Source organism: Myxocyprinus asiaticus, chromosome 19 (assembly GCF_019703515.2).
Source record: "Myxocyprinus asiaticus isolate MX2 ecotype Aquarium Trade chromosome 19, UBuf_Myxa_2, whole genome shotgun sequence".
Taxonomy (NCBI): Eukaryota; Metazoa; Chordata; class Actinopteri; order Cypriniformes; family Catostomidae; genus Myxocyprinus; species Myxocyprinus asiaticus.
The window spans coordinates 40,208,123-40,221,963 of record NC_059362.1 but is presented as its reverse complement, the minus strand read 5'-3'; the positions used below and the strand labels follow the sequence as shown (position 1 = coordinate 40,221,963).

Below are 13,841 nucleotides of genomic sequence, written 5' to 3'. Positions count from 1 at the left end.
TATCTTTGGTCTGTTTCATGGTGGTCTCTGGAAATCCTTTGTTCTTTGTTATTGTACTCGGTTCTGAAAAATAAAATGGTTAATGTGGACATTCAGTCAGTTAGTGAATTTCATCGACCGAAGCTCTAGGTGGTCCGCCCCCCATGTCTAATAAGATAAATATGGCAGCGGCACTCTAACACCTTGAATAGAAACAAATCAATTGATCACCCGACCAAATTGGGCCAAGGTGCTTAGAAAGAATAATTCAGACCTGCCCACAACATAGGAACTCATAGTGGATTAGCCAAACCCTGAATTATCATTAGGTTGTTGTAGAGAACACAAATGTCAGGATGCATTAGCAGCCGCATAAATCCACTCAAGGACTTTCTTTATAAGCTCTGCAGTCCCTTCTTTTTATTGATTTGAATTTGTGCCTATTTATAGTACAGATGCTGCCAGGTCGTTATTTTCTAAAGGGGTGTTTGTCTTCTGTCAGTCGACAAAGCAGTTATGTTACAGTCACGGCCCCCAGCAAAGGTAAAAAGATAAAGGCTTCTGTATATAGTGGCTGCATGAAATTTTAAATGGATTTCTTAAGCAATAGCTTTAAGTCAAGAAATCAAATATAAAGTAAGTCATTGGTTATGTCAAGAATATCATACTAACCTACAGTACTACTCTTACTATTTCGGCATTGTAGGCCCTAGTATTAGTGTAGACAGTATGAAAACTTTCTGTATGCATGTAGTGACCTGAATGACCTACTACATTTGCTAAAACGTGCAGTATGTAACAGAGCACACTACATGGAATACTGTATCCCATAATCACAATTATCTCATATTATGGTGGATGTACCATTGAAATATTTTTACTGACTTTTTGAAGAACTCTTAAAAGAAAAACTTTTAAATGTGTGTATGCTAAATGCTGAAAGTTTAAATATACTCATATATAGATGGTTTCATAGTTTATAGACATGAACTAAAAGCCACAAAACTCACTTTTGATGTCATGGGATCTTTAGTAATGATGTTTAATTCATGCTGGCCAAGACTGCAATGCAGCATTCAGAGTAAAAATAGGGAAATTGCTAAAATCTACGTAGATACGCTGTCTAATAATGAAATAAACTTATTGTCCACGCAAATACGTTTTCGGTTGAAAGCTCTATATTTCATTTTCTAACGTCATTTTCTTTCCAAAGTATGCCATAATAGAGAGCGTTTTCAAAAGTTTCCATTTTCAGTGGAGGAAAACTCTGTACCAGTGTGGATGAGAGGCGTAAATGTACAAAAATCAATGTGTCTTCAACTGAAACAACCATCACTTTGGTCATATGGATTACTTTATGATGACATGACCCTTTTTGGAGCATGAACGTTTTGGATCCCATTGGCTTGCATTATATGGAGAATTCTTTGTTTGTGTTCTGCAGAGAAAGTCATATGAGTTTGAGGTGCCATAAGAGTGAGTAAATGTTTAGAGAAATATAGTTTTTGGGTGTACTGTTCCTTTAAGGCTAGATATACGTTTATCGTGTTCATTTTGGGCACGGTCGAGAGCCCTACCTTTCATATTAGATTTTTTTGACCGCGAGCCACTGAGCCAATAAAGACGTGTTTGACATGTGACTACAACTTCTTTGTGATACTCTTTAAGCACAGTCAACGGCAGGTGCATGCGCTGATGACATACAAAGACAACTGATATATACAGTGTATCCACAATTTTCCTGAGCAACCACTGGGTGGTGCCATGGTGATTCTAATTGCCTATTTTGTATGTCTCGAGACGCCAAGTAAAAACTGCCAAAACGAGCGATCCAGAGGAGAACAACAACCACTTAAGTGTTGCTTAGTGTCAAAATGAATTTCAGGCACACTTGAGACCGGAAATTGAAAACAGTCGAATCATGGAACACTTCCGCGTTCAGGAAAATGGTGGATAGAACTGGATCGCTGATGCAACGGTAAACTGCCAGCAGGAGGTGAAGCCACCAGAAGTGTTTGAGCGGCCATCTTGATATGCCCAAACTGTCATAGAGCACCCCCGTTTCACCATCTCCGACCTCCGGATACGACAGTTGCATTTCCCCTTCTAGTGACAATTATGTTTAATGTTTAATTTGCTGTTATGGATAATATTCGTTAAGAGTGAGAAGATATACGCGGATCGTGATGTCAGAGCATTCACGTGCCCCGGTGTTCAGTCTATCAGTACAGCACAACAATCACCACAGGAAGCAGCAAAACTGTCCACAATTTTTAATGTAAGTAGGGAAAGCTGTAATATCTGCTTCTTTGGGGTGACAATACGTCCTTACCCCTGAAAGGGACTTCAAAAAAGTCAGACCGGGATTTCTAAATCTTTGAAAAGTTTTTGAAATTGATGACTTGGACTGAGTAATTAAGAAAAGCAGCAACTAAGTGCCCAGCATATAGATGGGAACTCCTTCAATACTGTTTAAAAAGCATCCCAGGGTGATACCTCAAGAAGTTGGTTGAGAAAATGTCAAAAGTACAGGTCTGCAAATTCTAGGCAAAGTGTGGCCACTTTGAAGATGCTAAAATATAACATAGTTTAGATTTATTTTGGATTTTTTAGTCACAACATAATTCCCATATTTCCATTTCTATTATTCCGTAGTTGTGATGACTTTACTATTATTCTAAAATGTGAAAAAAATATATAAAAAAAATAAAATAAAAAAACAGAGTGTCCCTAAACTTTTGAACGGTAGTGTATGTATATATATATATATATATATATATAATTTTTTTTACATGTATATTATTTCCAAAAATAGATAAAATCTATAATTCAGGTTAATGTTTAATGACTTTAAAATACTGATCAGTAACAATAGAAATGTAAAGGTCCGTGTAATGTGAATCCTTTGAACAAATTGACAATCAAAAGTAAGATAAACTGTTGGAAATTCAGTGTTATAATACTGTTCTGTTACTAAAATACTGTACGTTTTGATCAAATTTTATATTGTATGAAAATTAATGTCTTTTGTGTGATTAATGTAATTTTATTGCTATGAAAATATTGAAATTGTAATATATTATAAAATATAAAAGGAAATTAAGGTATTAAATAAAAGTAAAAATGTAAAGTAAAGAACAGAGAGAGAGGGAGGGGGGTCCAGGGGGTCCTTGAAACTGGTTTGAGAGATATGATGGGGGTCCAGTAGTCAAAAAGGTTTGAGAACCACTGGCATTGAGGACATGTATCGAGGTGACGGCAGACGAGTGAGCGGCGTTACTATGGATGAAGCAGAGTGTAGTTGTTTATTCAAATTGAAAACGAAAGTGAAGTGTTTCAAGTTTTCATATGCTCACATTCAATCTCAGCAAGCGCTGTGTCAGCGTGCTCCCAGCCCCATCTCCGTGCTCTACCCCTTCCTCGCGTGCCTCCCTCGTGTGTCCCTCTGCAGCTGCCGTGGTAGGAGGGGAGATTGGCTTCGGGCGTAAATGGAAAACAGCGCTTGTTCCCGTCTGGTTGTGCGGTGTCATCTTGAGGAGGATTCCGAGTTGGTGTGGCAAGTGGGGTGGCAAAGCTAATTTTTAGGGTGGCAGCTGCCACCCCATGCCACCCTTCTGACCCCGCTCCTGCTCTCAAGGTGGAAACATTTGTGGAACGGCATCTTGAAAAAGATGTTGCTAAGCAAGCGGCTCTTTTATGTTCTTTATGTACTGTACACAATAAAACACAAACATAATGCAATAGCGTTACAGATTCGCAAGTGATAAAAGATACTCAATTTGTCAGAGCACAAGCAGGGAGGTTGAAATAATCCACTCACTGTAAACTTGTGTAAACACACACATGCTATGCTGCACATGTACACACACAAACAAACATACATGCACACATACACATGCATGATGCAACACACATTCAAACCTGTATATACACACCAAAAGGAAACAACAAGCATACACCTCAACACATACAAAATTGCTCTAAACTCTGCATGGTCTAACTATGTCTCTACAATTATCAATAAAGCAAGCAATAGGCCCAAGGTTTTGTTTGACATGATAAATAAGTTCACCCAACCTCCAGCTCATGATGTCCATCATGCTGATGAGCTTTGTTGTTCTTTCTTGAATTATTTCCAGGAAAAGTTGAATGCTGTCTGCCAGTGCTTTATAGATGAGGCTTCAGATTTGAGTTTTATGCCAGACCACTCTTGTCAATATTTGTCTAGTTTTACTCCTACACACCCCTCCTCTAACAGTGACTGAATATTGAAGTCCAATTCTTCATCTTGCCGACTTGATCCTGCTCCCACATCCCGCACCTATCTCACATTTCATAAACAGATCTCTAGCTTCTGCTTCTCTCCCTTTACCACTTAAAACTGCGGCAGTAACTCCAGTACTTAAAAAACCTAACTTGGACCCTACTGTTCTTTCTAATTTTCACCCTATCTCAAACTTATCATTCATTTCAAAAATACCGGAAAGAGTTGTTGCCTCCCTGTTACAACCTTTCCTTGTTCAAAATGATCTTTTTGACCCATTTCAGTCTAGCTTTCGTCCACTTCACAGTACTGAAACCGCCCTTGTATGGGTTGTCAATGTCCTACTACTCACTAGTGATTCTTTACTTGATCTTAGTTCTGCTTTTGATACTGTTTGCCATGAATTACTTCTCTCCCGCCTCTCGGATGTTGGTGTCACTGGTGCTCCTCTCTCCTGGCTTTCTTCATACCTCATGGATAGACAGTTTTACATTTCAATGCAAAATTATCAGTCACCTACTGTTTCCCTGATATTAGGTGTCCCTCAGGGATCAGTTCTTGGATCTCTACTATTCATTATATATATACTGCCTTTGGGTCAACTCATTCGCTACCACGGTTTCAGTTACCACTGTTATGCTGATGACATTCAAATATGTACAGCTTGTAGATCTGCTCCTACTCTCCAGACCGGTCAACATGTGTAAATGAAATAAATACTCCAAAACCACCAACTTCCTAAAATTGAACATAGATAAAACTGAGATCATTATTATTGGAACACCAACACTTACGAAAAAAATTCCTTATGACTTTGGTTGTGGTATTGATGGCACTTTCATTAAACCATCCAATACTGAAAAAAATGTAGGTTTCATCTTTGATCCCTCCCTCACTTTTGAAGCTCATATTAAATCTGTGTCTAAAACTGCCTTCTTTCACCTTCGCCGCATTGCTCGCCTTCGTCCCTTTATCAGTTTCAAAGATGCCGAAACACTGGTTCATGCATTTGTATCCTTACGTCTTGACTATTGCAATGCCCTCTTCATTGGTTTACCAGCTAACTCTATTGCTAGGTTGCAATATATTCAAAATTGATGCTGCTAGAATTCATACACACCAAGCGCTCAGCTCATATTACTCCATTCCTGTTTGAACTTCACTGGTTACCAGTTTTGTTTCACATCAAATATAAACTAATCCTGCTTACATTATGGTCTGGCACCTCACTATCTTAGTGAATTGCTTCTCCCCTACAGGATAAATTTAAGCAAATACGCTGGTTTCTTGATCGCAGTACAACATATGACATACAAAACATACAATAGTGCAACATAACAGTGCAGTGCAACAGTAAACTGGTATAGTTTGGTAGTATGTAGCTGTATGTGTGTATCAGTATGCTATGTTAGCTGATAAGTAGTTTTAGTTTAGTCTCAAAGTTTGTAGTAAAACAATCATAACTGTGTAATTTTAATTATGCTATCGCATCTGTCAGCATGATGCCAGTGAATCACGTTCAGCCTTTTTGTACGTTACGTCATTGTTTTGGCTAATGCTCGCTCGCGTCCCTATGGAGTGTGTGCACGAGCGCGAGCACGAGCAACAGGTAGCTGGCTGCAGTTCACTTAACAGCCACAGGTGTCATTAATAACAAGGGTTTCTGAATCTTACATACTGCACCTTTAAGTTGCATTTTTAGAAATGCATTGGATCTCTTTAGCCAAGTTGCTGTCTTTGTCATATTACTGTAATTTTGTTATTGTTTTCAGTCAATATTAAAGTACTAAAAGAGCTATTAGTGTCACTTTGTATTTTTGCAGATTTGATTGCTTTTAGAAAGTAATGTCAAAGTAATCAGTAATCTTATTACTTTTCCAAATGAAGTAAGCAGTAAAGCCATCCAATTACAATTTTAGATAAGTAATAAGTAATCAGTAGTGGATTACTTTTAAAAAAAAGTAACTTACCCAACACTGTTCCTAACACAAGAATTACCTGATGGTTATGATTGCACCTACTCTGTATAGTCTGTATATATAGTTTCTCTGAACAAGCCAGTGACCCGTCAATGTGGTTCAGGCTCAGAATATATTCTATACTGCGCTTTCTCACACATGCAACATGAGAGCGAATCCTGTTCAGCAGGCTGGCCACTGGTTTCCATGACAACAAAGGGGTGATGGGTGGTCAAAGCCTATATGAAAACAGTACTTTCTCAAGCTAAACACTGACTCATTTTGAACAGACAACTCTGTCATTACATTGATATTGAAGTGGATGTCGATTAAATTATTCTAAATTGTTTTTAAAGCCAAATGAAGAGAGACAGCTTGTAAATACAGGCCAGCTAATGTCTGTTGTACTATTGTAAGTGTGCCCATTACACATGAAGATGTGTTGCGAGCAAAGGCAATCAATATATTGATTCTGGGTCAAAGCATCCATAACTGTTGGTCTTTTGGCTCACTAACAAGCATCTGAGGTTAGATGAGTGGCCCTCTTGGCTGACCGACTGTGTGCTGTCTTTGTTGACATCTCGGTGCACAAGGAGCAACCTGCAGTGTTTCCTTAAGGCAAGGATACATCCTCTGAAGATAAATGTGGAGAATTCATTTTTGTTTTTCTTCTTTTATGTTTCCCTTTTTTTCTTTCTTTTTTTTTTTGGCTTTGGGAGAAATTTTTTTTCTATAAAACGAATCAATAACAGGAGCCTATATAATAAAAAATAATCAATAAGAGTATTGCACAGGCTTTCTATCTTTCTTTAGACAAATAAAATAAAAATATATATTTTTTCCAGGTCTTTAGAAAATAAAATTAGATAAATCAATTTTTTTGCCTTAACCCTTACCCTAACCAACATATGCTCAATTTTTTCTTTCTTTCTTTCTTTAGATGAATAAAATAATTTATTTGATATTTTTTCTGGTATTTTATGTCTTTAGAAAAATACAATTAGATAAAATAAAATTGGCTCAATTCTTTCTTTCTGTCTTTCTTTTATTTCTTTTTTCATCTTTAGAAGAATAAAATAAAATAATGTATTTTTTTTATTATTTCTTCTGGTATCTTTAGATCTTTAGAAAATAAAATAAGATACAATTAAAGGGGTTGCCTTAACCCTTACCTTAACTGACAAAAGCTCAAATCTTTCTATCTATCTTTCTTTCTTTCTTTATTTCACTCTTTTGCTCTTTCGTTCTTTCTTTTTTGTCATCTTTAGAGGAATAAAACAACTAAATTTCTTTCTACTAACTTTGAAAAAAATAGCATAAAAAATTAATTAAATTACTGTAAAATGCTTTTCAGTTATGACATTTAATCTTATTCACAATAATTTCACACTAATTGCTAGTTTTTAAGGGATTGATTCTCTCTTGCTCATTTTTAAATGAATCTGATATTCTTTGCCAGTTTATATATATATATATATATATATATATATATATATATATATATATATATATTATTATTATTATTATTATTATTATTAGTATATATTTTTAAATATAAGTGTACTCATTTATTTAATAATTTCTGTATAAATGTATTCCTTTAATTATTTAATTTATTCGTACATTTATTTATTTATTTATAAATTACATAAATTGATATCCACGTTTTTATGCTTTTATCATTCAGTACTTGTACAATACAATTATCACAGTGTACCTATTTTATTTTTTTACATTTAATTAATATGCTAATATACTGCATTTATTGCAGTATTTAAAATGTAATACATGTTTACATTTATTTTTTAAAGTACTTTATTGTTTAATTTTATAAACATCATTTTTAAATCACTGTCATTGGTTGGAGTGTAGTTGGAAACAGTGACCTCTAGCGGTCACATTTCACTCAAAATCTCGCCTCCTCCCAGCAATCACCAGTCCAGCGCTGGCGTTCAGAAAATGCACATCGAAACACAGAGGAACATCTGCTCACAAACCACACAGGGAAACAGGTGCATGATCGTGCACGAATCTGTAACATCCAGCGAACTATAGGAGCCTCCAGCCTCTCACCTGCATCAGTCACTGGATAAATATACACCTGTTTACTCTCACCTGCAGGATGGAATGCTAAAGCTGTCGCAATAACCAAAGAATGATAACTGCTTATTGATCGATCGCTTCAGTTTCAAGCTTTAGACATGATTCCCGAGCATCAGAACCATGTTGTCACCACTATTGAGACCATTCCATCAGAGACAGTCACAGCATCACCATCTGTGTTTCAGAGGATGAAGAAAGTGTTTACCAGGTAAGAGACACTATCAAATGATCAACTGGAAACGTCATAAAACAGGATTTATGGAAGCTGTGTCTGCTCTTCAATGCTTGCAGAAATTAATTTTACTTTGTCATGCTGTGCGTGCATTTTTAAATGTTAATTTAGCAGTTGTACTTGGTTTGCATTTATTTATTTATTTATTTATTTTTTTTGTGTGTGCAAACTGAGTCCACCTGTTCCTATGGCTAGATTCGAGTTTATAATAGTGGGTCCATATGTGTTATTGTTGTAGTAGTGGATCCAAGTCAATGCTTTGAGTAAGCCTGGTTTATTTCTTAATGACTGTTATTAGTTACACAGAGGTGATGCAAGTCCTCTTTTTACCTTCATGGGCCAGTAGCAGGTTTCCTTTATTGTTCAAGAGAAGAGCAACAACATATGAGTCTTTACATATGAGTTTTCCATGCAATAACAACACCATAAAAACATCACAATAGTATATTTATTTCCATGTTTTTATGCTTTAATTTTTCATTTAGTATTTTTATTCTACATTTTTTTTATTTTATTTTTTTTACATTTTTATTTATTTATTTTATTTTACATTTAATAAATATGCATACATTTTTTATTTATTTTTTTTTTTTTAACAGTATTTTATTCATACATTTTATAAGCAAAAATTTGAAATCACTGTCAGGTTTTTTCCATTCAATGAATTGACTGACTGGCTGTCAAGCTCCAAAAAATGACAAAAAACATCAGAAAACACATTCAAATGTATTTTATATTTATTTCCATGTTTTTATGCTTTTATTTTTCATTCAGTTTTTCTGACATTTAATGAATGTTTACGTTTATTTATTATGACTGTCAATCTTCAAAAAGGACAAAAACCACCATAAAAGTATTCCATACGACATTTCGATGATATGATTGATCTGGTTCACAAAATCATACTAAACGATTCTAATTGGACTGATTCGGTGTCACAGTTTAAGTCACTGACTTCATGATCTGGTTGCAGCGGTTCTCTTGGTTGTAATTTTTGGAGCTTGACAGCCGTGGTCACTGTGAACTGTCATTGTATGGAAAAGAAAGACCTGTGTGAATATTCTTCAAAATGTTTTTTTATTTTATTTTTTTGTGTTGTACTGTTCCTTCAATCTGTACAATTTAGTTCACAGTCAAATTGACTCTGCATAAATTCATGAGCTATTCATGAATAAAGTGCTGCAATGGTCGCTGTCTGTGTGCTTTTTGCAGAGAGTATCACAGATGTTCTCTTCTGTAAAAGACAGGATTCACTTCATGACGGTTACAGTGCGGTCCTGAGAAATGCACACAAGCCTCTTTTGTCTTGTGGTGTCTGCGGCCATAAATCACAAGTGCATACTGAACGCCCATTCAAGTGCGGCCACACAAAACCTGTCGTGAACTTACAGTATACAGAACGAAAATACATTTGGCTTTATAAAACTCTGATCCAAGCAAGCCTGGTTGAAAATTTCCACTTAATCATCTTTCAAGAGGCCTGAGTTCATGTTTAGTTTGGGTGGGGGCCAGTATCAGAAATTTGCCCCCAGCTGAGCTACAGTAACACCTTATGTATATATCATAATGTAACATACAATGATGAAATATATCATATTTTAATGAATGCTCTCAAATTGTTGTCACGTTTGAAGGCATTTTTGCCGCAAGCCCTGGCTAATTTCGGATGCTGGTGGGGGCTATAATTGGGACGTTCCACCTTTTAACGTATCGTGCAAGTGTTTATACATGCACAGAAGTGTTCTTCTGACTTGTTTGAGTTGTTTAGTTTAGCAATGAGTGCGTCCATGTGTTTAAGGGTAGCCGCTCGGTGGTTTGAGCTCCAGTTTTATGTGTGGTTATGTATCCAGGATGACAGCTGGTAGTCTTAGGTCAGATGAGTCGGGCAGCCTGTACTCTCTCTCTCTTTGCCATCTGCTGGTGCTTTTTATCCAAGCCACTTGCCTTTATCTCCTAGAACAATGTCCCAGGAGGTGGAATCTGTGCAGGGGCAGATCGGGTTGCACGCAGGCTGCTTCTGGGCCCATTGTGAACCTGCCAAGAGAGGAATCTGCTCTTGGGGTGAAAGTGAGGCCTGTTCTTTTTTTCCGAGGAATTTCTGCACAGTCAGAGGGATCTGAGAACCAGCTGGATGCCAACTGTATTAAAATAAACATTTTCAGTGGTGCCTGCAAAGGCGGTGGGATTCATGAAACTATATCGATGTCTATGTATGTCGTGATTTGATATTGTGATTTTTTTTTTTTTTTTTTGGTATCTTGCATTTCAAAACTGTGATAATGCATTATTTTACTAATTTGTTTCATTCATCTTCATTGGACTTTGTATAGAAATTAATGCTTTTAGTGGTGTCTACTTAGGGGTTGGATTCATGATATAATGATATTGCGTTTCTTTATGTTTAGTGTATTGCAGTTCAAAACTGTGATATATTGCAATCTTTATTCATTTGTTTCTCGGTAAACTTCTTTGGACGTTGTCTAGAAATTAACACTTTTAGTGGTGCTCGCTGAGTCACTTAGAAATCACAATATTATATTGATAATTACACTCATGGAGCACTTTATTAGAAACATTATGGTCCTAATAAAGTGCCCAACGTGGTCTTCTACTGTTTTAGCCCATCCGCCTCAAGGTTCAGCATGTTGTGCATTCTGAGATGCTATTCTGCTCACTGCAGTTGTACAGAGTGGTTATCTGAGTTACCATAGCCTTTCTCCATTGACCTCTCTCATCAACAAGGCATTTTTCCATCCGCAGAACTGCCGCTCACTGGATGTTTTTTGATTTTGGCATCATTCTGAGTAAACTCTAGAGCGTGAAAATCCCAGGAGATCAGCAGTTACAGAAATACTCAGTTACATCCAATTTATTGGCGTAGGCTGTTTTATGGTAGTTAGTGCTGGTTTGGCGCTGGTATAGATGGTGGATCAGCATAGTCATGCTGAGCTAAGCTAAGCTAGTTAAAAAGCCTTGTTGGAACAACAGCACACCAGCATTCTGTGTTTTGAACCAGAATTTTAAACACAATTTGAATGAGTTTCTTTCTTCTGTGGAACACAAAAGTAGATATTATGCAGAATGACAGCCTCAGTCACCATTCACTTTCATTGTATGGAAAAAAGATGCAATGAAAGTAAATGGTGATTGGCAGTGTCTCGTAATTTCCATGAGGCACCCATGTTAGTTCGTTAAAAAGGTACGTTTGTCCTCTATTACCTTTTATTAGAGTCGTGTTTTTCTTACCTGATGCTAGGTAAAATGAGTTGATGAGAACTGGGTAGTTATGACATATGGTTGAAAATGTGGGTTCAGTTCACACCCCTTTCTTTCAGATGGTGCACACACAGTAATTACTGGAAATTGTACAGAGTGGAAACGAGCAAAATGTGAGTGGTTTTTTTCCCCTGACTGGTAGACCAAGATAGATGGCGAGGACAACTAAGCTTAATCAAATCAAGTTTTGTATTTGGAAAAACAGATTCTGTTGTTTTAGGGGGCAATTGTAAATGCTGTTTAACAAATTAAATTCTTTGGAAACTGATCAACCCGTTTGTGTCAGTAGGATCCAATCCGATCTTATGAAAATTCGTACATAATTTACGAGTTTGCTATTTCATATGGTCTTGCGTGATGTTGTTTGCATAAACTCGCATATGAATTCATCAAGTGCAAATTCCCGGATTTCTAATGCGGAAGCACGAGTTTCCGCACATGAGGCGTTAAGGACATACTTTTTAATATTATGCCCTTACCCAAACCCCTTATCAATCTTAATCAATCAGTAGAGTGTGTAAACTTAATAGGAAGCTGTTGTGTATGACAGAAGCAAGTAATTGTCGCGTATTAGATGGAAACAATGTCCAGCTACGTCATTGGCTGTAGTGAAAGTTGTAGGAATTCAAACGAGTGCAGTCGCATGGAATCATACGAATTAGCCAAATTAAGAAAAGTCGTACAAATCCTGACGATTTTGCCATGAGAGTGTGTTGGTAGGATCTGTAGCATATGGACGGTCTTGGTAAAATATTTAGCCAAATGGCAGCAGAGGTTTTGGGACATTTTTGTAAATGTGGCACTTTTCTTAAAGCTGCACTACGTAACTTGGTGCTCTCTAGTGACATTTGTGGTTGAAATTTAAAACCGCAAGCAATTTGCAGAAGAATACATTACGTCCGTTTTGACACTGCTGCTCTGGCGGATGAATTTCATGATTTGAGGTTACCTGGACATCGCCGGTTTGTGTTCATGACTGGAAGATATTCAGAGCCGGAGTTATAACGTGCTATTTTCATGTTGATATTATTTTGTTATGTGATTTAAACATTTAAAAATGAAATATTACTTGCTTTGATGACACTCCTATTTACATATTTTTAATGAATGAATCGTAAGTGCTTTTACGTAGAGAACAGGGGACTCTCCTGAATCACCACCAGTTACCAGTATGTTTTAATAAGATTATTCAAGTGTTTTATCGACTATTAATGTTTGTATTGGATTGTAGTTATCAATTTAAGAGGTGAAACACGTGATTCTGCTGATTCGAGTTCAATGTAAGACTTCATTATTTTTACATGATTAATCTTGTCAACGAAATCAATGATGAAATCGTTTGTTGACAAAAGGTTTTTTGATTTCGTCAACGATAACGAAGATGAGACAAAAAAGGCGCATCATGAAGATTATTAAATGATTGTTTTAAAGCATGGTGTTGGCGAAAATATGACGATAAAAATTATACTGCAAGATATTAACAGTGCAAGATATAAACTGAAGAAGAAACATCTTGATAATTTGTAAATAGAAGAAGATATTAGATATGGATTCAAGTGTGTTGGGCATTTCTCCGCTTAAGCTGCGTGAGTTGAACTTGCTAACACTGGCAAAATTAACCGCTTTTAAAACGGGGTAAATGCTTCATTCAAGCGCATCCTATTTATACATGAGATTCATCTATATATCCAACATATGTAACATTTATGGAACAACTTACATCTGCACAATGAAACGAATTAACATGTGAACTTGAATTAAATGATGCGCTAGTCAGAATAATCATAATTTGCTTTGCGTAACTTGCATTGTGAATACACTGTTTCCATAGAAACACGCTACACTCAATGTTAATCTCCTTTCGCGTAAAATTAATACGTCTCTAAAGCATGAAGAATTCAGAATACAGGCTAACTTCTAAAAATTAGCTAACACTTCAGTCTATTCATTATTATTTCAGGAGCTCAGGTTTTTTTTTACAACAAGGACAGTAGGCCTATGAACATTTATACTGTATGTTTGATACATG

At 36.3% G+C, this 13,841-nt stretch overlaps 1 protein-coding gene across 1 annotated transcript in view; it reads left to right on the top strand.

Annotated features, from left to right (window-relative positions):
* The first annotated feature begins 8,147 nt into the window (after positions 1 to 8,147).
* The window catches only part of LOC127410255 (solute carrier family 35 member F1-like), a 143,045-nt gene continuing 137,351 nt past the window's right edge, over positions 8,148 to 13,841 (top strand). The window contains exon 1 of the mRNA XM_051645420.1: positions 8,148 to 8,512. Within this exon, the coding sequence (XP_051501380.1) occupies positions 8,403 to 8,512 (110 nt within the window). The 5' untranslated portion in view covers positions 8,148 to 8,402. The remainder of the gene's footprint in view (positions 8,513 to 13,841) is intronic.